The 19417-nt window shown below is 40.1% G+C and overlaps 2 protein-coding genes across 2 annotated transcripts; one reads left to right on the plus strand and one right to left on the minus strand.

The window, feature by feature from the left end:
- Positions 1-358: 358 nt before the first annotated feature.
- On the minus strand, positions 359-6341 carry ppm1nb (protein phosphatase, Mg2+/Mn2+ dependent, 1Nb (putative)). The gene is made up of 6 exons (XM_047378358.1): positions 5559-6341; positions 4900-5471; positions 2593-2710; positions 1693-1807; positions 1527-1590; positions 359-1416 (listed from the first exon to the last, which is right to left on the minus strand). Exons 1-6 carry the CDS (start codon positions 5962-5964, stop codon positions 1399-1401), a joined length of 1293 nt encoding a protein of 430 aa, XP_047234314.1. The 5' UTR covers positions 5965-6341; the 3' UTR covers positions 359-1398.
- Positions 6342-10376: 4035 nt separating this feature from the next.
- rtn2b (reticulon 2b) lies at positions 10377-19321 on the plus strand. The gene is made up of 7 exons (XM_047378526.1): positions 10377-10491; positions 15526-15733; positions 15865-16003; positions 18256-18325; positions 18477-18523; positions 18619-18677; positions 18774-19321. The coding sequence occupies exons 1-7, from the start codon at positions 10479-10481 to the stop codon at positions 18874-18876; spliced, it is 639 nt and encodes a 212-aa protein (XP_047234482.1). The 5' UTR covers positions 10377-10478; the 3' UTR covers positions 18877-19321.
- The last annotated feature ends 96 nt before the right edge of the window (positions 19322-19417 follow it).

The raw sequence follows: 19417 nt of genomic DNA on the forward strand, positions 1-19417 counted from the left end.
ACCACGCGTCTGGTTAAAAGGTTACGCAAAAAAATGACGTTCGGTGTTCTGCAGTTGTTCTTAAAACGCCGCATTAAACAGCATTTTGATGGGATTTTGGCCGTATTTTACGGCGTGCTGACTGATAAAATGGCGTTTTGTGCGTGACATTTTAACCAGACGCATGATAAAAGTGGCGTTTTGTGGCACAGTTGGCTTGCCATAGATTACGCCCGACTATGTTTTGCCCTCGACCCGAAGAGCAAAAAAAAAAAACTGTTGAAGGGTTCAGCCTGTTGTCGATGGTCCCTTATTAGAGATTGTTTTGTTTTTTTCTCTTTATTGAACAAATGCACAAAATCAAAAGGCAAACAAGAAGTTAGTCATATGTTTTTTATTCAGATTAAAATCTTTATTCTTTAATGTTTAAACACAGGAAATGACTAAAATAACAGGACAACATAGTATGATGTGGATAAAAGAACCAATGCAAAAACTGACCCCTTCTGTTTTTTGCTGCTGTTTTTTATCTACCATAGAAAAGAAGAACAAGACAGCACAGTACATGATTAGTTCACCAAAAAACGACCTTTCATAGACAATTTTGGAATGCTTGGAAAGGTGGTAAATGTGTGGACACGACCATGTTGAAATTTGATTCGTCAGTAAAAGTATAGATTTAGGCCATTTTTGTATATGTTCTGGTCACACTTCCTGATAAGCAGCTCTTTTCCTTCAGGAATAATAGAAATACAATACAGCCACCATTTAGAAAAAATATGTTTTTTCTGGATTGTGAAATGTGTTTTTTCCCTTTATGTATGTATAATAAAATATTTGTAATTATTTGTTTATCATCAGCAATAAGAAACATAATGGGTTCCCTGACTTTGATTCACTGTTAGTATTTCTTGCAGGGAACTAATGTCCATCTACATGTTTGCTTATGGTTAGCTGTGACAATGAAATTTAAAGGCATATTTTAATTCTAAAAATTCTTCCTTTAATCTTTTTTTCAAATTTTCATTTTTCAAATATAACCTTCTTTGTATCAGACAATTCTGGTTTTTAGACAATGAAATTGTACAGTGTCATGGTTGTTTTTCATCAACTTGTACTGATCTGTCCTTTGAATTTATTAGCTGTGCTGTGTGGTCACTAAATTAGAGTGAGGGGTTCACTGCTTGTTTTACAAAATATCAATCTCATATAAATATAAAGTTTCAGGCTTTATTAGATTTCTTTTTGCATTGTATTTGTTTTAATAAGATGCTGCTTGCTAGCATCATGCAAATGAACACCTTTGCCAGGTCATGTGATTTCCCTTATTGTAAAATTGAACACATGAGGAAAACATTTTAATAGTCACATTAATTATAGTCCCCTCTGTGATTTAGAGCCAGTCTCCACTTCAGGGTCTCATGAACTTCCCAGTTCCTGTTAAGACAAGCAATGTTAAAAACAAAGGTACGCTTTCTTATTTTGCATATTAAAAAATATGAACTGCAGTGCTTTCAATTAAAAAGAAATGTGTACTGCGGACTCACATTTGGTACTGTAGGCCTGTGTGCCTCTCTTTGATGATAGTAAGCAGAGATAATACAGTTCCTTCTATAACACACAAAAGTAGCATTGTGTTTTTTGTAATCTGTAACAAAGACTGTGGCTTTGGTTTACGCATATACACATTAAGTTACATGTTTGTTGTCTTACTTGCTCTGTATCCCTCCACCTGGAGGCAATCCAGGAATGATGGTGGATGCCAGGACTGTGAGGACAGACAGGAGGTCAGGCTCCTCCCCAGAGGCAGATAACTCATCATATATTTCTGTCAGGTATCAGGAGACAGACACACTCACATGAGCACTTTTATAAAGTATCTCCATACGTCTTTGTGCAGGTCTAACTTTTGCAGTAAACTGCTTTGTTCTGCAGTAGTCATAAATTTAAACAATGAGTTTTATTTTCAAAATGATTAAATAACAGGTTTAAAACAACTATTTACTGGAGCTGTAAACTGCGTGGCTTTATTTTTATTTTTGTATATTTAAGGAACTAACCACATGGGACCCCGCCTCCAGCTTCCCCGCGACCCGCTATGGAAGGAGCGGTATAGAAAATGACTGACTGACTGACCACATGGGATGAGATTTCATTGCTCTATGAGTGCTCTCAAGTGGTCAGCCAAAAAGTAGGTCGGGCTGTCACCAGTTGGAGCCACTCTAACTGACAGATGGTTTGCATTGTATGGTATGAGATTGTTAGGTTATTGTATGGGGTCATCGCTGCAACACACAAATTGCACTTGTGTTGATTCCTTAGCAGTGATCCCATATGCAAATGCAGCTTTTGTTAGGAAAAACCGATATTTTTAAAAACTGTTTCCAAAGTGGAGATTTTTTTTTAAACTCTGTAGTTTGATCCTGTGGATTATCATGAGAAATTTAAAAACAATGATTTAGAGATCTACCTATTTCCACAAAAAAATTTGACTTTATTCTTTTTCCCGAAATCTCTTTCAGTCTGACTTTGTTTTCACAATCAATAATCAAACTAACAAAACGAATATACAATGCAGGCACTCTTGTACATGATGTTTGGCTCCACACACACCTGCCACTTTGGATTCCAGCAGGTCCTCCAGCTCAGCCTCTTGGTGTAATGCCTCTGCTGACAGCTGGGGGGCACCTGGGAAGCAGAGCAAGATGATGCTGATGTTGTCCAAGCTGCCCTGTGGAGCAGAGCAAAGCAGAGTCAGCGTGGGTGAGTAATGATGGATGACCTCACAAATGTCAACACAAAGAACACTTTCTCAATCCTGTGTAAATTGTTTTAGAAATGGGTCAGTTTCATCTCACAGTTTGCACACCTCTGTCACATGAATGAAGTGGAGCAAAAAAAAAAAAAACTAAACTGAGCATGACATTTTGAGGTGGTTCTGCACATCCAAACTGAAGCACTGTTACATAATTGAGACATGATGTCCAGACAGGGTGCAGCGTGGAAGTAAAAATGTGGAGAAATAGGATGTTTATAAGAGTACCTTTCTCCAAAGAAGTAAAATTCAGGGAAATCATTTGTCTTGTTACATGCCTAAATAATTTGTAGGTGAAATCACTGAGAGTTTCTGAAATGGATCCATCCATCTAGGGATCTAGAAAAAATCAATGTAATATGTTTTGACACCCCTGCAGTATATTTAGATGCACTGAGTTGACTATTGTACCATGAAGAACAGCCGCAGTGTAAATGAAATGGAAGCTCTTAGTTAGTATAATGCGTTTTAGAACCAGGGATTCTCAGTAGTTTTCATAAAATTGCAACAATACAAACATGTGCTTACAAATATCAAGATTTTACTATGTACTTGCAATGTGTGAATAAATAAAGCAAACCTAAAAAAACCCCGAACACAATCGTGGTATGAAATCATCAATATTAACTAATCTACTTGAGCATCTGGAAAAAATATTGGAGATTCACAGAGAAATTGACTAGTGGCTGGAGTTGGCCAATTATTTGGCATGATCAGCCCCAACTGGTTGCATCTGACTTTTCTGATCAGAGAACGCATGTATAAGTGCTGCCAAGTTGCACACACAGCAACACTCTTCAGTGTGGATGCTGTCACTCAGTGAAGAAGTGTTGGTAAGATAGCTATTTTCAGCGTCACTGTTTAAAAGGAAGTAAGAGGAAGTACAGAGATGTAGGAAGCTATACAAAAGGAAACTATTATTTGCCACATAATGTTAGAACATGCCTGCGGTTCACTCAATCTGCAAGAGAATGGGGGAAAGAGCAAGATTTTAGGTAAATAATAGGATGGATGAACACAGCAAAGTTAAAGGCCCATCACAGAGCAACAGAGAGACACAAAGAGCAAACAACCATACAAACACACACACACATACACACACACATACACACACACACACACACACACACACACACACACACACATACTTACTCGCCTATTAACCTAACAGTCATGCTTATGAACTGTGGGAGGACGCTGGAGTACCTGGAGAGAACCCATACATGCACAGGGAGAACATGCAAATTCTATTCAGGAAGACCCCAGGCAAGGATTTCAACCCAGCATTTTCTTGCTGCAAGGCAGTGACATCAACTGTGTAGCCCTAACATACGATGCTGAGGACAATTCAAAATGTCAACTCCAAAATCATTTTGTCTTGTTTTAAAATGTTGTTTAAATCTGGTTTTACATCAAACATTCTCTCTCTAACACACATGATGTGACATCGCCTTTGCTTCTAATCATAGTAATTAATGACTACGGACGACAGTAAGGACAGAAAAAATAATTTTAAATGTCATTGCTCTATCTTTGAATATTATAAACCCTGAAGACAAAATTGCCCAAAACGCTATCGGCAGTTAAAAATTTTAGAAAGCTTGGAAATTGGTCACAATATTCGAATCCATGCATCATGTGTGTATAACAGCTGTCCTCTTTTAATTGGTTTTCTTTATTCAATTTGCAAGGCTATTTATAAATGTTCATATGTTTTTGATCATTTCTCAAAATGACATTTTTAAAGGCCCACTGCATGGTGACCTTTTGGTTTAGTTTTATTTCAGGGGGGACTCAAATCCACTAACTGTTTAAGTTTCCACTTAAAGAGCCATCTAGCCTGTTAGATAAAATTAAACTGTTAAACAATTATTCAATCTTTTAAACATAACCTTGTGTTTGAAGATTGCTTGACAATGTTACTCTAAACTGTGCCTATCGGGGGATAAAATCCGCAGTCCATTAAGAATTATGTAGCTTAGTGTGAACCTCATGTTTCGTTTTGTGCTAAAAGTATATGACTTTGTTGTTCTCATCACAGTACGACTGTGCTTTGACCAAAAAGGCTTAAACAGGAAGGATGAACAAACTGGTTTCCCTCTGACCTTGTACAGACAGAGATCGATGACTTGAGTGCAGACATCCCTCAGGTCAGTACAGACTTGCAGACGATTATGGATGAAAGCACATAGCTCCTCATTGCTGATGGTGTCCCATACCCCGTCGCAGGCCAGCACCAGGAACTCGTCGGTGGGTGAGCGCTCCACCACGCACACCTCTGGCTCTGGTGAGACCATCTGCTGGCTGGGGGTCCGGTTTTCTGCTCCTTTATAGCTGAAGTCCCCTAAAGCGCGAGACACAGCCAGGGAGCCATTGATCCTCTGAAGGGACACCGACCCACCTGCACTTTCAATGCGTTCTTTCTCCAGAGGGCTGTAAGGTTTGTGGTCCTCAGTGGAGAAGCACACCTGTCCTGACCGGCAAAGCATGGCCCTGGAGTCACCACAGTTGGCGAAGTAGATGTAGTACGGGGAAATAAGGGTGGACACCACTGTAGTGCCACCTCTCTCCCAGCCTTCTCGCCGGGCCACAGAGTGCAGGTGTTTGTCTGTTTGCATGAAGCCCTCTGTGATGGCCCCTTTAACCTTTTCAGGGTTGTCCTCAGGTCCAATCCCAGCTGTGTGCACAAAGAGGTCTAAACTGAGACAAAAGGAAAACAGCACATTTTTTCTCTTTATCGTATGTTTAGTATGAAATATTTTACCTGTGGCCAGAATGTGTCCCAGAAGATGCTGAGAGCAGTACTGTGCCACTGTGCTGCCAGCGTGGCCATCAAACACAGCGAAAAAGCTCCATTCAGCAAGCTCTCCACCCAGCTGTGGCACACAGTTATGGAAGTCCTCCATGTTGGCCCTCCAGCCCTGCATGCTTCCCAGGGCGTACGTGAGGCCCCAGCGGGCGCAGCCCTCCTCTGTCAACTTGTCCAGCACTGGCCGGTCCAGATACGGGCTGGGAATGACCTCCTCCTTCTCCCCCTCCCCAGGCTGCTCCCCGTCTGATGCTCCTCCACGCCCCCCTTTGAAGAAAGAGCTGACCCTCTTTTCTGTTTCTTTGACCAGCTGCCGCACAAACGCAGGCATCTCCACACTGCCCTTCCTGGCTGTCCTCATGTTCCTTATGCGCAGCTGCTGAGGGTGGAATCCTCTTTTGTGCTGGCTCTGGTGGTTGTGGATGGGACAGAGAGCCGAGCTTTGGGCCTGACGCTGGGCCTGTGCACTGCCTGTGTAGCCCTGCTGCTCCAGGGCTCAGAGCATGGCTGCCTCAGCTGATGGATGTTCTCTCTGCTGGCTGTTCACCCTCCCTCTTGCTACTCATCTCCTTTGTCTTCCTCTCTGGAGACCTTACTGATCAGCACTCACTCCTCCACTCATCCTTCTCTTATGCTCTTTCTTTGGTGTCTTCTTTGTGCGGCTGTGATTTCACCTTCTCCCTCGCTTTTTCTTAGCTCTACCCTCTTTCTCCAGCTCTCCCCTGGCCTTGTTATTTTCCCTGCCTTCGTTGTGATTGGCTGGCTATTTGTGTGCACCAATCATGCCTGAGCTCTCCCTCTGTCACTGTCCTCCTATCTGCAGCTCTGGCCCTCCCAGACTGATGGTAATCTCAACCTTTAATCGGTTGGGAGTATAGGCCTGTGGATTAAAGGCTGTCAGCCATTTAGTAAGCATGTGATTTGATGGTGGGACTCTAGTGTAGATAATCTCTTTAAAGTGATATTACACTTTATTTCTTTTCCTTTTTTTTTTACATTTGACATGATGATAGATGATTCACCTAAAATAAAACCCGCAATTTATGATGCAGCCTTTGTATAATTAGGCTTAAGGATGAGCTCAAGACTCTTTGACTGGAATTTAATCATTATTGTTTTGTGGACTTTTTTCATTATAGCTTTTTGTGCCTCTGTCTGAGCTTCTTGTAGCTTCCTCTTTTGTCTGTCTGTTAACAAACATGAAAGCTGTGGACCTAAACCCTTGAGCCTTTTCATATTTTGCCATGTTTTATATCCACAGAATTCAATGCATTTAATCAAGATTTTATTTGCTAGACCAATAGAAGGTAGCGGATAACTGTGTAGTGATGCATGATTTTCAACTTCTTTACAAGTAAAAATAAGAAAATAAAATGCTCTTCCTGCTTGTTCTAAACCAGCCCAGTGTAGTTCTGTCTTAATGTTTCAGACCTTTGTCTTGCTGGAAGGTGAACCTTCACCCCACTCTCACATCTTTCGTAGACTCAAACAGGTTTTTATCCAGGATTGTTCTGTAATTAGCTTTTAACCAACTAAATGACCTGCTGAAGAAAACCATCCAACATGATGCTGCCACCACCACCTTTTCACCATGGGGAAGGTGAGCTTATTGCTAGTTTTTGTCCCACACTTAATCAAAAACTTCTGGTCTCATCAGACCACGGCCCCTTACATTACTTTTGACAAACTACAATCTTCTGAAAAGGTCAAATTTGTGGAGTGCACAACTGGTAGTTGTACTGCTGATAGATTCTCCAACCTGAGCTGTGTTTCTGTAGCTTCTCCTTAGTTACCACATGCTTCCTGGTGGTTTCTCCAAATAACACCCCTCTTGTCCAGCCTGTCAATTCAGGCTGATGATCAGGTTTGCAGCTGTGCCATAAGCTTACATTTTTTCAAATGATGGATTGTACAGTGCTCTGTAAGATGTTCAAAGCTTTGGATCTTGTTTTATAACCGATTCCTGCTTTGAACATCTTCTCACCTTTATCACTGACCTGTCTGCTGTGTTGGTCTTCATGATGCTGTTTGTTCACCAAAGTTCACCAAACAAAACTAGGTGCCTTCACAGGATTGCTGTATTAATATATTAGCTGCATAATACGTAAAAACTCAATTGTCATCGCTGTGTTAATGTGAGCATATTCGCAATAACAAAGGCCCCTCTTGAATGCAACATTTGGTTACTTATTTTATTTTAAGAGGCAGACATTAAAACTCTGCAAGCATATGATGAACTTGATGCACAGACTTGATTTAGATTTCAGTCAACAATATGATAAAGCTCACAGAAAGTGGTTGTGAAATTGTAATATTGGAAAATGAAGAGGAGAGAGAAACGTGTTAATCACAGTTAATACTGCCATGGCAGTTATTAACAACATTATTATTCTTGCAATTACTGGATTTCCTAACATTTTTTAACATAACATGCTTGTCCAAGGCTTCTGACTTAGGCTTCTGAATACCAGCTTTACTGGCAGCCCATTAATTCCAGATTTCACTTTAAGATTCCAGTTCAGATTTTTAAGGCTTATATAAGGATATAAGGATTTTTAAATCCTTATATCCCCAGTAGATCACTGAGGTCCAGTAAGCAAAGACTGGTTGTGACATTTGTTCTGTGAAAAAAAAACTAAATTTACTTACTTATTGTGCAGCCCTAGTTTATACTGAGATTCAATTAAACACAGATGGACTCTGTTTGCTAATTAGGTGACGTCTCAAGGCAGTTTTGTTTATTTGTGCTGGATTTTATTTAGGGTTGTCAGAGTAAAGGAGGTGAACACAAATATCTGCCACAATGTTCTGTCCCTCTTGAAACCGTTTTCCATTCACTTCCTTCCACAGTACATAGTTGTGCATTACTTTGTGTACAAAAAGGGACAATAATATTCACTAAAGTTTAAAGTTGTAATGTTGCAAATTGTGTAAAGTTCAGAGGGTTTGTTGGCATCAGTTGGCTCTGACTACATGGTCACAGATCAGTTTTCTATTGATGAAAAAGTGAAAAAACTAATAATACTAAAAGCTGTAATGGTTTAAGCTGTTGTAACCTTTGGACTAAATATTGTCTCAGTGTTTAATCTAAATGAACAGATTTTGTTTTTCCGTGATTATGCACAATGCTCTGACTGACATCTTAGTTATTTTCCCTTTAACTTTTCTGTTAGAGATTTGATGCTGTGTTTGGGATAATTGTCCTGTTGATGACCAAGTTTCTGCCCAACTTTAGTTGATGGACAAATGGCTTTAAATTTGATTCTAGCTGTTTGTGGTCTAATCAGTGGCTGCACATCAAGTCCAGATCATCATTCTTCCACCCCTATGCTTGGCAGTTGGTATGAAATCTTTGTATTGATATACTGGCTTGGAGTTTACAAAACAGGGTGCAGTGCAGTATGAACAGAAATTGCTTTTGCCTCATCTTTTTATTGGACACTGATGCAGAAGTCTACATTCTGGTATGACTTTGCAAATATGCCATGATGGTATTGTTTTAAAGAGAGAAACCTTTTTTTGCTTCTTTTTTTAGGCCAATTGTCTCAGAAACTAGACATTTTTGATTTGGGAAGTCTGGCTCACCATTCAGTGCAGCATGGTCAGGGGGGCGCAATTGCTTCAACCACTTAATAGCTACAGCAACAAAAGGATTCAGTCATTCTGTCATTGGTGCCCCCCTGTATTGTGCAAAGTGTCAGAACTATAATAAAACGGGGCCTTACACCACGGCTGGCTAATGATGCTGAAAGTGGCATCTGATTCTGGTTCGATTTTGGCCTTGGCTCAGTGTGAGATAAAGTGGCATTGGCTACAACACAGTTTGTTTAGAAATGGCCTTATAACCCTTTCCTAACAGATAGACAGCAAGTATGGGTTCTCGAAGATTTTTTCTGATGTCTTTCCACCTTCCTGTACGTTCCAAACGAGCAAAGACCCATTCTTTTATAAAGGTGGTCACCCCTGATGAGAATCGTTTAATAAAGTAAGTTTGATTGGCTTGACCTGGATGCTAAGTTCCCTTTAAAATCCCATGGAGGCAGCAAGGTGTACTTAGTTTTCCACTCACAACTTTTTTTATTTTGTTTTCCCTTTAAATTAAATAATGGGAGTCTAAATGAAACTAGATATTTTTTTTACACTTGAGGTTAGATATAAAAAATTGTTGACCTGATCATTTTAGTATGTCCTAATACATAAAACCCTGAAAGTTCTTTTCACCATGATTATATCTATATTCCCTTAAGGTCCAATAGTTTTAGTCAACCACATACACAAGGAAAATTAATGAAAAGGAGTTTGATCAAATCAGCTTTAAATGTTGAAATAAAAAGAAGTGTTTGGCTCAAAGAGACACAATTTCCATCATGAACTAAAAAGTGACCCAGTTTACATTAAAACAGTGAACTCTTATGTAAGGTGATGAGAATATGCTGTTTCTCCCTACAGTATGAGTCAGTCTTAAACTGAAATTAATCAGTTTGTCATCAGTGTTGCAGTATCAACGCTGATTCAGCGAGCAGCCTACAGACCTGGGATGTTTCCTCATGAATCCTGATCAGTGATGAATTTAACATCAGACGTTGCTCCTCGTTGGTGTGGCCAATCGCACAGGTCTCTGTGTGTGGGTCTGTCACACACTGATTGAGAAGGCATGAGGGTCTCAGAAAGCTAAGGAGACATGTCTCAGGTTCCCAATTTCAGTGTGTGTGTGGGTGTGTGTGAATCCTCACAGGGTGTATCCAGTATGGGTTAAAATTAGGCCAGGCCAGCCTTATACTGCTGACAGAGCTGGGGAGGCCAAAAAAAGCCTGGGGTGCAAGCCAACAGTGGGAGCTCAAGGAAGACTGGGGAGCAAGAAGGATCACCGCTGAAATGGCCTCCAAACGTAAGGAAATAATGAGAGCCAGCTAAAATCTTGAGAATCTGAAGAGTCCAGCTGTCAGGTGGAGGAACATGACAGGTTCTTCTTTACTCCTTCAGGCAGATTTGAGACAGAGTTCCCAGTTAAACTCTGAGTCCAGCATGTCTCTTTTTTGGTGGTCGGAATGGGACTCATCTAAATAAGATCCTGCTGTTGATTAAATGTTGTTATATTTTTGGTTCATTTTTAAGAAGACAAGATTAACAACTATTTTCGATTTGCTGCTTGTATGTGTAACATCTGTTTTTAGGATTAATGTACAGTTAGAGTTAAGTTATGTGTTTGCCATGCTGAGCGAAATCACTTAATTGGTGCAACAGATAAAGTGAGAGTGGATCAGCCTAATCCTGGAGATGAATCCTGGAGATGAAAAAGCAACATTTTACCATGTTTAAACATATCTTTCTGAACCTTTATGATGAAAACGTTGTTTTGATGTTTGAGTTTTAGTTGTTGAGATGTTAATCTGTGAAATTTCCAACTGTTTATATAGGACAGATAATTAGATTTAGATTTGCATAAGCGGTAGATACTCACCAAATGTTTGGGAGGCTGTATATTTCATATAGGATCTGATATAATATTTCACATCTTTATTCAGAACATTTCATCACACATTAGTAATAGTTTCACATATACAGCATCTTACAAAAATGAGTACACTCCTCACATTTTTGTAAATATTATATCTTTCCAAAGGACAACACTGAAGATTTTACACTTTGAAACAATGTAAAGTAGTCAGCGTACAGCTTGTACAATTGTATAAATTTGCTGTCCCCTCAAAATAACTCAACTCACAGCTATTAATGTCTAAACCACTGGCAACAAAGGTAAATACAGGCCTAAATGTCCAAACTGTCCTAATTGGCTATTTTTGCTCCCCGGTGTCGTGTGACCCGTTAGTGTTACAAGGTCTCAGGTGTGAATAGGGAGCGGGTGTGTTCAATTTGGTGTTATTGCTCTCACACAGGGTGGCTTGTCCTCTTCAGGTTGGAGGGGAGTTCCTGCCTCAAGTGAAGAAGTTTAAGTATCTCGGGGTCTTGTTCACGAGTGAGGGAAGAATGGAGCGGGAGATTGACAGACGGATCGGTGTGGCTGCCACAGTAATGGGGGCGCTGTGCTGGTCCGTTGTGGTGAAGAGAGAGCTGAGCCAAAAGGCGAAGCTCTCGATTTACCGGTTGGTCTACGTTCCTACTCTCACCTATGGCCATGAACTTTGGGTCATGACCGAAAGAACGAGATCACGGATACAAGCGGCTGAAATGAGCTTCCTCTGTAGGGTGGCCGGGCACTCCCTTAGAGATAGGGTGAGGAGCTCGGCCATCCGGGAGGGGCTCGGAGTAGAGCTGCTGCTCCTCCACATCGAGAGGAGCCAGTTGAGGTGGCTCGGGCATCTATACTGGATGCCAACTGGACGCCTTCCTCAGGAGGTGTTCCAAGCACGTCCCACTGGGAGGAGGCCAAGGGGAAGGCCCAGGACACGCTGGAGGGACTATGTCTCTCGGCTGGCCTGGGAACGCCTTGGGCTCCCCCCGGAGGAGCTGGAGGAGGTGTCTGGGGAGAGGGACGTCTGGGTGTCTCTGCTGAGTCTGAGGATAAAGCGGAAGACGATGAGTACGAGTACGAGTGCTCTCACACACTCTCATTTTGGTCATTGGAAGTTTAACATGGCCCCTCATGGCAAATAGCTCTCTATGGATCTGAAAAAACAAACAATTGTTGTTCTACATGAAGATAACTTAGGCTATTAGAAAATGGCCAACACCCTGAAATTGAGCAGCTGCATGGTGGCCAAGACCATGTAGAGGTTAAACAGGACAGGTTCAACTTAGAATAGGGCTCACCATGGTCGGCCAAAGAAGTTACGCCACAGGCTTATCCACGTCAAATCCAGAGTTTGTCTTTTGAAAATGGATGTTTGAGTGCAGCCAGCATTGTTGCAGAGATTGAAGGTGTTTCAGTGCTCAAGCCATGTGTCACACACCTAATCAAATTGGTCATCATGGTTGTCCCAGAAGGTAGCCTCTTCTGAAGATGATGCACAAGAAAGCCTGCAAACACTTTGCGGAAGACAAGCAACTACAGTTGAGAGAACCATGAATACCAACATGTACTGGGACACACTGAAGCAGAGCATAATCCCCTACCTTCAGAAACTGGGTTGCAGGGCTGTATTCCAGCATGATAATGACCCCAAACACACCTTCAAGACAACCACTGCCTTGCTAAAGAAACTGAGGAACTGAGTGGAAGAGCATACCAGTGGCAACATGTGAGGCTCCAGTGAACTCCAAGCCCGACAAGATTATGCCAGAGCTGGAAAATATTGGTGGCCACACAAAATATTGATACTTTGGGCACAATTTGGACATTTTCACTTGGGGGTTTACTCACTTTTGTTGCTAGTGGTTTAGAAATTAATGGCAATGTGTTGAGTTATTTTGAGAGGACAGCAAATTTACACTGTTATACAAGCTGCACACTGACTACTTTACATTGCATCAAAGTGTCATATCTTCAGTGTTGTTCCATTAAAAGATATCATAAAATATTTTCAAAATGTCATGGGTGTACTCACTTTTTTTGAGATACTGTAACGTTTATTTGGTTCTTCGAAATCTTTTCTTATATTTCTGGGTGATTTAAATACTGAAGATATTTTTCATGCCTCATCATGCCTGTTAAATACTTATTGGTTTTCCTTTGATGAAACTAGCACAGCAACTTTGTTCAACAGTCTGGCATGTGTCACATTGGGTTCATAATGCAGAAGAACCTGATTTGATCTGGGAAAGGCTGAAGAGGGCGGTATCACTTGTAGACAGAGTTACACAAAACTTTTGAATTATGCGAAACAAAGCGGCTCTTTTAAAAGGGATAATTCAAATTTCCAAGTGGAGTTCTGTTGAAGGGTTATGAGAAGTAAACATCTTACCAACAGTAAATACAGTTGAAACCAGATATTTACATACGATGTTTAAAAAGATACATAATCCGTTTTCTCACTGAATGATATAAAATGAGACTAAACTTTTCCTGTTTTAGGTTGCTTAGGATTTCCAGAATTATTCCTATTTTCTAAATACCACAAAAACGAGAGATGATTTCATTTGAGATTCTTATTATTTTCTACCATTTTGGAAGTTTTGACACATTTTAGTATTTAGAAGAATTGCCTTTTAAACTGTACAACCTGTCAAATGTTTTGGGTATCCCCATACAATCTTCTCACAATAGCTTGCAGGAATCTTGGCCAATGTTTCCTGACAGAACTGCTGTAACTGAGTCAGGTTTGGGGGTCACATTGCTCTCACACACCTTTTCTGATCTGCCCACAGATTTACTTTGGATCAGAACTTTGTGATGACCACTCCAAAACACAGACTTTGTTGGTCTTAAGCTACTTTGTAACCTTCCTGGCTGATGCCTTGAGATGTTGCATCAGTATTTCCACATAAGCCACCAATTGCAACCCTGAAAAGAAATCCACACAGGATTTTTTGAAAGATAAAACAAAATTTTTTTATGAAGTAAGAAAAACACCACAGGCTGCTCCTTATTTTATAGCCTTTTGCGCTGGGCCCATCAACCAACACGGCACCCATTAATTTTTAGCAGCAAGGGGCATCCCTAACATCACTCTCTGTAGAAATGCTGACAGCACTCATGTCCATTATGTCTCTAGCCTTGCAATTGAGAAGAAATCGGTTTGTAGAATTTTGTTTCTGCCAGTGTGTCAAAAATTTCAGTGAAATTGCAATAAAATTTTCATTGTACAAAGTTATGCTGCACACATTGCTCTTTTTCCTATGCTGCATACATCTTTTTGATGGTTCCAGAAGAGAGCATCTCGACATCACTGGTGGCTTCTTTGCTGACACTGTAGTAGGCCTAGGAAATGCAAGTGGGGCATCCTGGCCAAACAAAGCCTGGCAAATTAGGCACACAGTGAGCTGGTTCATGTGCTTGAAACAGAAACCTTGGGAATTCATGTGTGGAAGAAAAATCATGTTCAGGATATTTATGCATATTTATGCAGGAAAAAATTGGCATTTGTTATGTTGTTAAATAAAGGTGTTAAACATGGGAAAGTCATTGTTGCAGAGCATGGACTACTACTTTTAAATTACTTCCTGGCCCAGCTCGGACTAGGTGCTACCTCTCAAACTTATCTTTGTTTCATGTGGAGATGCCACTGTTTGTAAGGTACTGACTCCTCATAACTTCTCAACAGAACACCAAAAAATACAAACTCTCTCTTTACAGTTCTGCCACAAAATGCAAAAAGTCAAGTGTGTGTTTGACAAAATAGAAAACACACATTTTAGCTGTTTAAGCTGTCATGGATGCTCTGTTTGAGTTCTGTTTAGAATGACGCACAATAACATTCAGGGAGAATATACATGCGGCATGTCCATCGTTTAATAACAAAACATTTTAAAACTCTCTTTTTGTCGTTGTGTCGTGTAATTCCAAAGGATTAAAACCAAAAGAAATGAGTCAGATACAAGTCAGATTTGTATTTCAATCACAGATATCTCAGAAATACTATGCCTCTTTCATCCCTCAATTCGTATCGGTAATGCTGTGAAAAAAGTATATATCTCTTTACAGATTTCTGTTTATGTTTTTTGTCACTTAAATGATTTGAAATGTAAAGGGCTTAAAAACCCTACTTGTGGCTGAAACAAAACAATGCTGCAAAAAAGTGGATCACATTGTCAGTTATGATCACAAACCAGTCATCAGGTAGAGGGGGAAATTGCTTTTCAGATAGAGTTCGATCAGAATTGTTTGATAGCTTTTCCCTTAATAAATGAAATCAACATATAAAAAACTGCATTTTGCTTTTACTCTGGTTATCTTTGTCTGACATTAAATTGGTACGATGGTCTGAAACATTTAAGTGTGACAAAAATAACCAAAATCAGAAAGAATCTGTAAATGCCTTTTCACAGCACTGTGTAGGTCATTGTAGGTAACTGTGTTTTTCAGTCATGGATCTGGTGTATTGGAGGAACATGAGGTGGACGGGTGTGGTATTTACGGGGCTGGTGATGGGCCTGGCCAGCCTCTTCCAGCTGAGTGCCATCACTGTGCTTTCTCATGTTTGCTTGGGTATCATGTGCCTCACCGCTGCTTTCCGTCTTTACTATAAACTTCTGGAAGTGCTGCGCTGGAACCCTGGTGTCCACCCCTTTCAGTGAGTTTGTCTACATACATTTTTGCATCTTCATTGGATCTCAGATTGCAGAGATGTACACATTTCTTTAGATTTTATGTCAGTGTGATGGATGCACTCCTTAAGTTCTGTGTTTGTGACTCTGCGCCCAGGTCATATCTGGATTACGACAGCTCACTGACTGATAAGGAGACTGTGATGCTGGTTGAAGAGGTGGTGCTGTTGATTGCATTTGCCGTCACAGAGATGAAACGGCTTCTCTTCATCGAGAACATGATCGACACTATTAAGGTCTGACTGTGGTAATAATGAAAGATGTGATAACTTGCTGTATATATAGAGCCTTGGAAAAGTGAACTTGCTCACATTTTATTACATTAAAACCTCTAACTTTTATATATTTTGTTGGGGTTTTATTAGTGGTTATAAAACGGTATTACAGAGATCTACAACTTAGGTGGACGAATCTGTTGACAGGAAACCAATTAATTATGCACACCAGAAATTGTGCTTTTGTGGAGAGTGGTAACAATGTAAAAGAAAACTAAGGGAAGTCCTGTTCAAACTTTTCCTTCAGCCATGTAGGGGACACAGCATGTTGAGGGCAATGCTCTGGTCATAGGAGTCCAAAATCTACCTTTCTAGCCTACACGCCAATCGCAATGTGTGGTAGAAAACCAAACATTGCACAACATCACCTTGATCACACTCTATCCACACAATTAAACATGATAATAGTCGCATCATGCGGTGGGGATGCATTTCTTCAGCAGAGACAGGGAAGTGAGTTGATGGGAAGATGGATGAAGCTAAATGCAGCAGAACCTTAATGGAAGTAAACCTGTTAGAGGCGGTAAGAGGAAGACTTGAGACTGGGGGTGGAGGTTCACCTTCCAGCAGCTAAACATACAACCAGAGCTACAATGGAATGGTTTATTTCAATGGTTCAGTTTCCAACAAAACAAGTCTAACTTAGGATCTAACTTAAATATTTCTATTCACATGTTTTTCATCTAATCTGACTGGGTTTTGGTCATTTTGTGAAGAAGAATGGGAAAAATTTCAGTCTCAAAGCTGGACTGGGACATACCACAAAGGTCATGAAGCTGTAATGGTAGCTCTACAAGGCACTGACTTGTAGGGTCGCTGAATTTAAATACTCTCCACATTTTTCAGATTTTTTAAAATAAAATAAAAATTGATAACCACTTATCATTTACTTATGTGCTACTCTGTGTTGGTTTACTACATATAATCAAAAAGGTTGTGGTTCTCATGTGAAAAGAACTGAAAAAGAACAAGAGGTGTGAATCCTTTTAAGAAGACAGTGATTCATGATCAAACTGCTTGATTTGAAAATGTTTGGCACCATCTGGTGGTAGAAAAAAATAAACATTGTTTTTAGTCTACATTTTATTGTCAGAGCATGATCTCTCTCTCAGACAGACACAAGAAAAATCAAACGAGCTGTTTCCCTAGGCATAAATATGATCTAACAAAGAGGTTCAATTCGCTTAGTTAGTTTTCATAATGGGAAAGACTAGAAAAAATGGTATTAAAGTATGAAAAATGTATGTTGATCTCAATAAGTCAGGAAGTGGCTGCAACAAAACTACCCGCATAAGCTTGTCAATATCTGCAGATCAGTAACTGAAATGTTTCAAACAACTGCAACAACACTGGACTGAAGTATATTTGATCACTCTGCACTGTAAAGAGGATGGTAAGGAAATCTGGAAAAAAAAAAAAATCTCTAAAGCTCCGTGGTAGAGGACTGCAGCAAAAAGTGGCATCTTGGGGTTACCACATCTCCATAACAACCATTTATCTTTAGGCCCTCGTACACATCGTTACCTGGAGTGCTAATGATGGTATTAGGTGCTGTATGACCTTTACTTAAATTTGGTAGCATAGTTAGAAAGGAGACCGATAGAACATAAATGCAAAGACATTCTTCATTAAGAAATGCAGGAAAAAAAGAGCAAAATGTCCCACAATAAGGTAACCTGAATGCTTAGCTCCTGCAGTTTTAAAGAGTTAGACAGTTTTTCCTCAATCAGCTCCGACTGGTGAAAGGCAGGTCCAATACAGAAAAATTCAAACCCCACAATTCCTTAAATGTGAGCAAATCTAGGAAGCCCCGTGATTTTTTATCCATCAACAGACCCACTAACAGCATGTACTTGAGGCACAAGTAGCTCCCTACCAATCAGCTCAATGGTAGGGATATCTACTTTGGTGGATAAATGGGGATGATGTTCTGACTCCTTTTTTGAGGGATTCAAATCTACTACCTATAATCAAAGAACCTGCAGCACATTTTTGTCTTACCTGTTACAACCCTGAATTGATCAAAATCTGAATCGGTAGGTCAGAAACTGCAAACCGGCGTTGGCCAGAAACAGCCTGGTTTTGAAATTAACGTTTTGTTTGTGTTGAAACATCACCTGCTGCTTATCTGCGGGATCAACTCCTTTAGTTTCAGGATGGATGACATGTTCTCAAAGTAATATACTCAGATGAACTCATCCTCTGTGCCTCAGTTTGTATTGCTCCTCTATCTGCTGACGTATGTGGGCATCGCCACCAACGGGCTGACTCTGATTATAGCTGGTGAGTGACATAAGCCACCTAAATAGACCAACTTATAACTACTGCTGCACACTTCTGACATATGTTCAGATCTTCTAACTAAAGATTTATTCATATTGGACTTTTATAACATTTTGATTTAGATAACAAATTCCTTTTGTTTTTCTTCCAGCTGTCATTGCGGTTTTCTCCCTTCCTCTGCTATACAAAAAACAACAGGTATATACTTTATTTTTTAACAGAATAGTAGATCTTTGATACCCAACAAAAGCTAGATTTGCTTTGGGGATACTGAGCTCTCATTTTGATGGCAGGTCCGGATAAGGAAGGTGGTCAGAGCTTTCAGAGCATTTGTAAAGAAAATCAGAAATCTGTAAGTAACCTACTCCATAAAATACATTGTTTCTGTGATAATAATAAAAACAATAAATTATTGGTATCTCTTTAACTGTGCATCGTCTAATTGCAGGTTTGACCGTCTGTATGCGTTGGTGAGACCCTCTTCTCCCCCTGCCTCCAAACCTGCAGCCCCAGCTACTCCTGTCATCAAACAGAAATCCAAGTCAAAGTAACATTGTCGTTGCACACCGAAGGAATTTGGGATTTAGAAAATGTTGGAAGGGTTCATCCTCTGTGGGGCCGTCGGTGGGGCTCATTTCCATCCCTCCACCGTGATTGTTTATGGGAGCAAGATTTAATTGAAGCTGACAGCAGAAACAAAGCTGCCATTCACACAGAGAAGACGGAGGAGCTGAGGATGAAGTAGGAAATTTTATTTACTGAGATACTCTCTGTGGGCAACTTTAATGTTACTAGTTGGCACGGTCATTTTTCTACATGCGATGAGAACATATACGTGTCCTGTAAATCTTTTTGTTCAAGTGTTTTTTTACGTTATCAATAAACACCAGGTTCACACTGAACTGCAGTACATAACAAAACAGCTAATTATCACTGCTTCTGTGTTTAGAGCCTTTAATGCCTGCCAAGTACAATAAAAATAACATTATTACTTGCTATTTGTCTTTCAGCTCTTAGTTTATAAAACCTCGAAATGCATTTAATTAGGCAACAAATGTTGTGTTGCTGTCATGGTGGTTTATTTTAAGGCCC

The sequence above is a fragment of the Girardinichthys multiradiatus genome, chromosome 11 (genome assembly GCF_021462225.1).
Source record: "Girardinichthys multiradiatus isolate DD_20200921_A chromosome 11, DD_fGirMul_XY1, whole genome shotgun sequence".
Lineage (NCBI taxonomy): Eukaryota > Metazoa > Chordata > Actinopteri > Cyprinodontiformes > Goodeidae > Girardinichthys > Girardinichthys multiradiatus.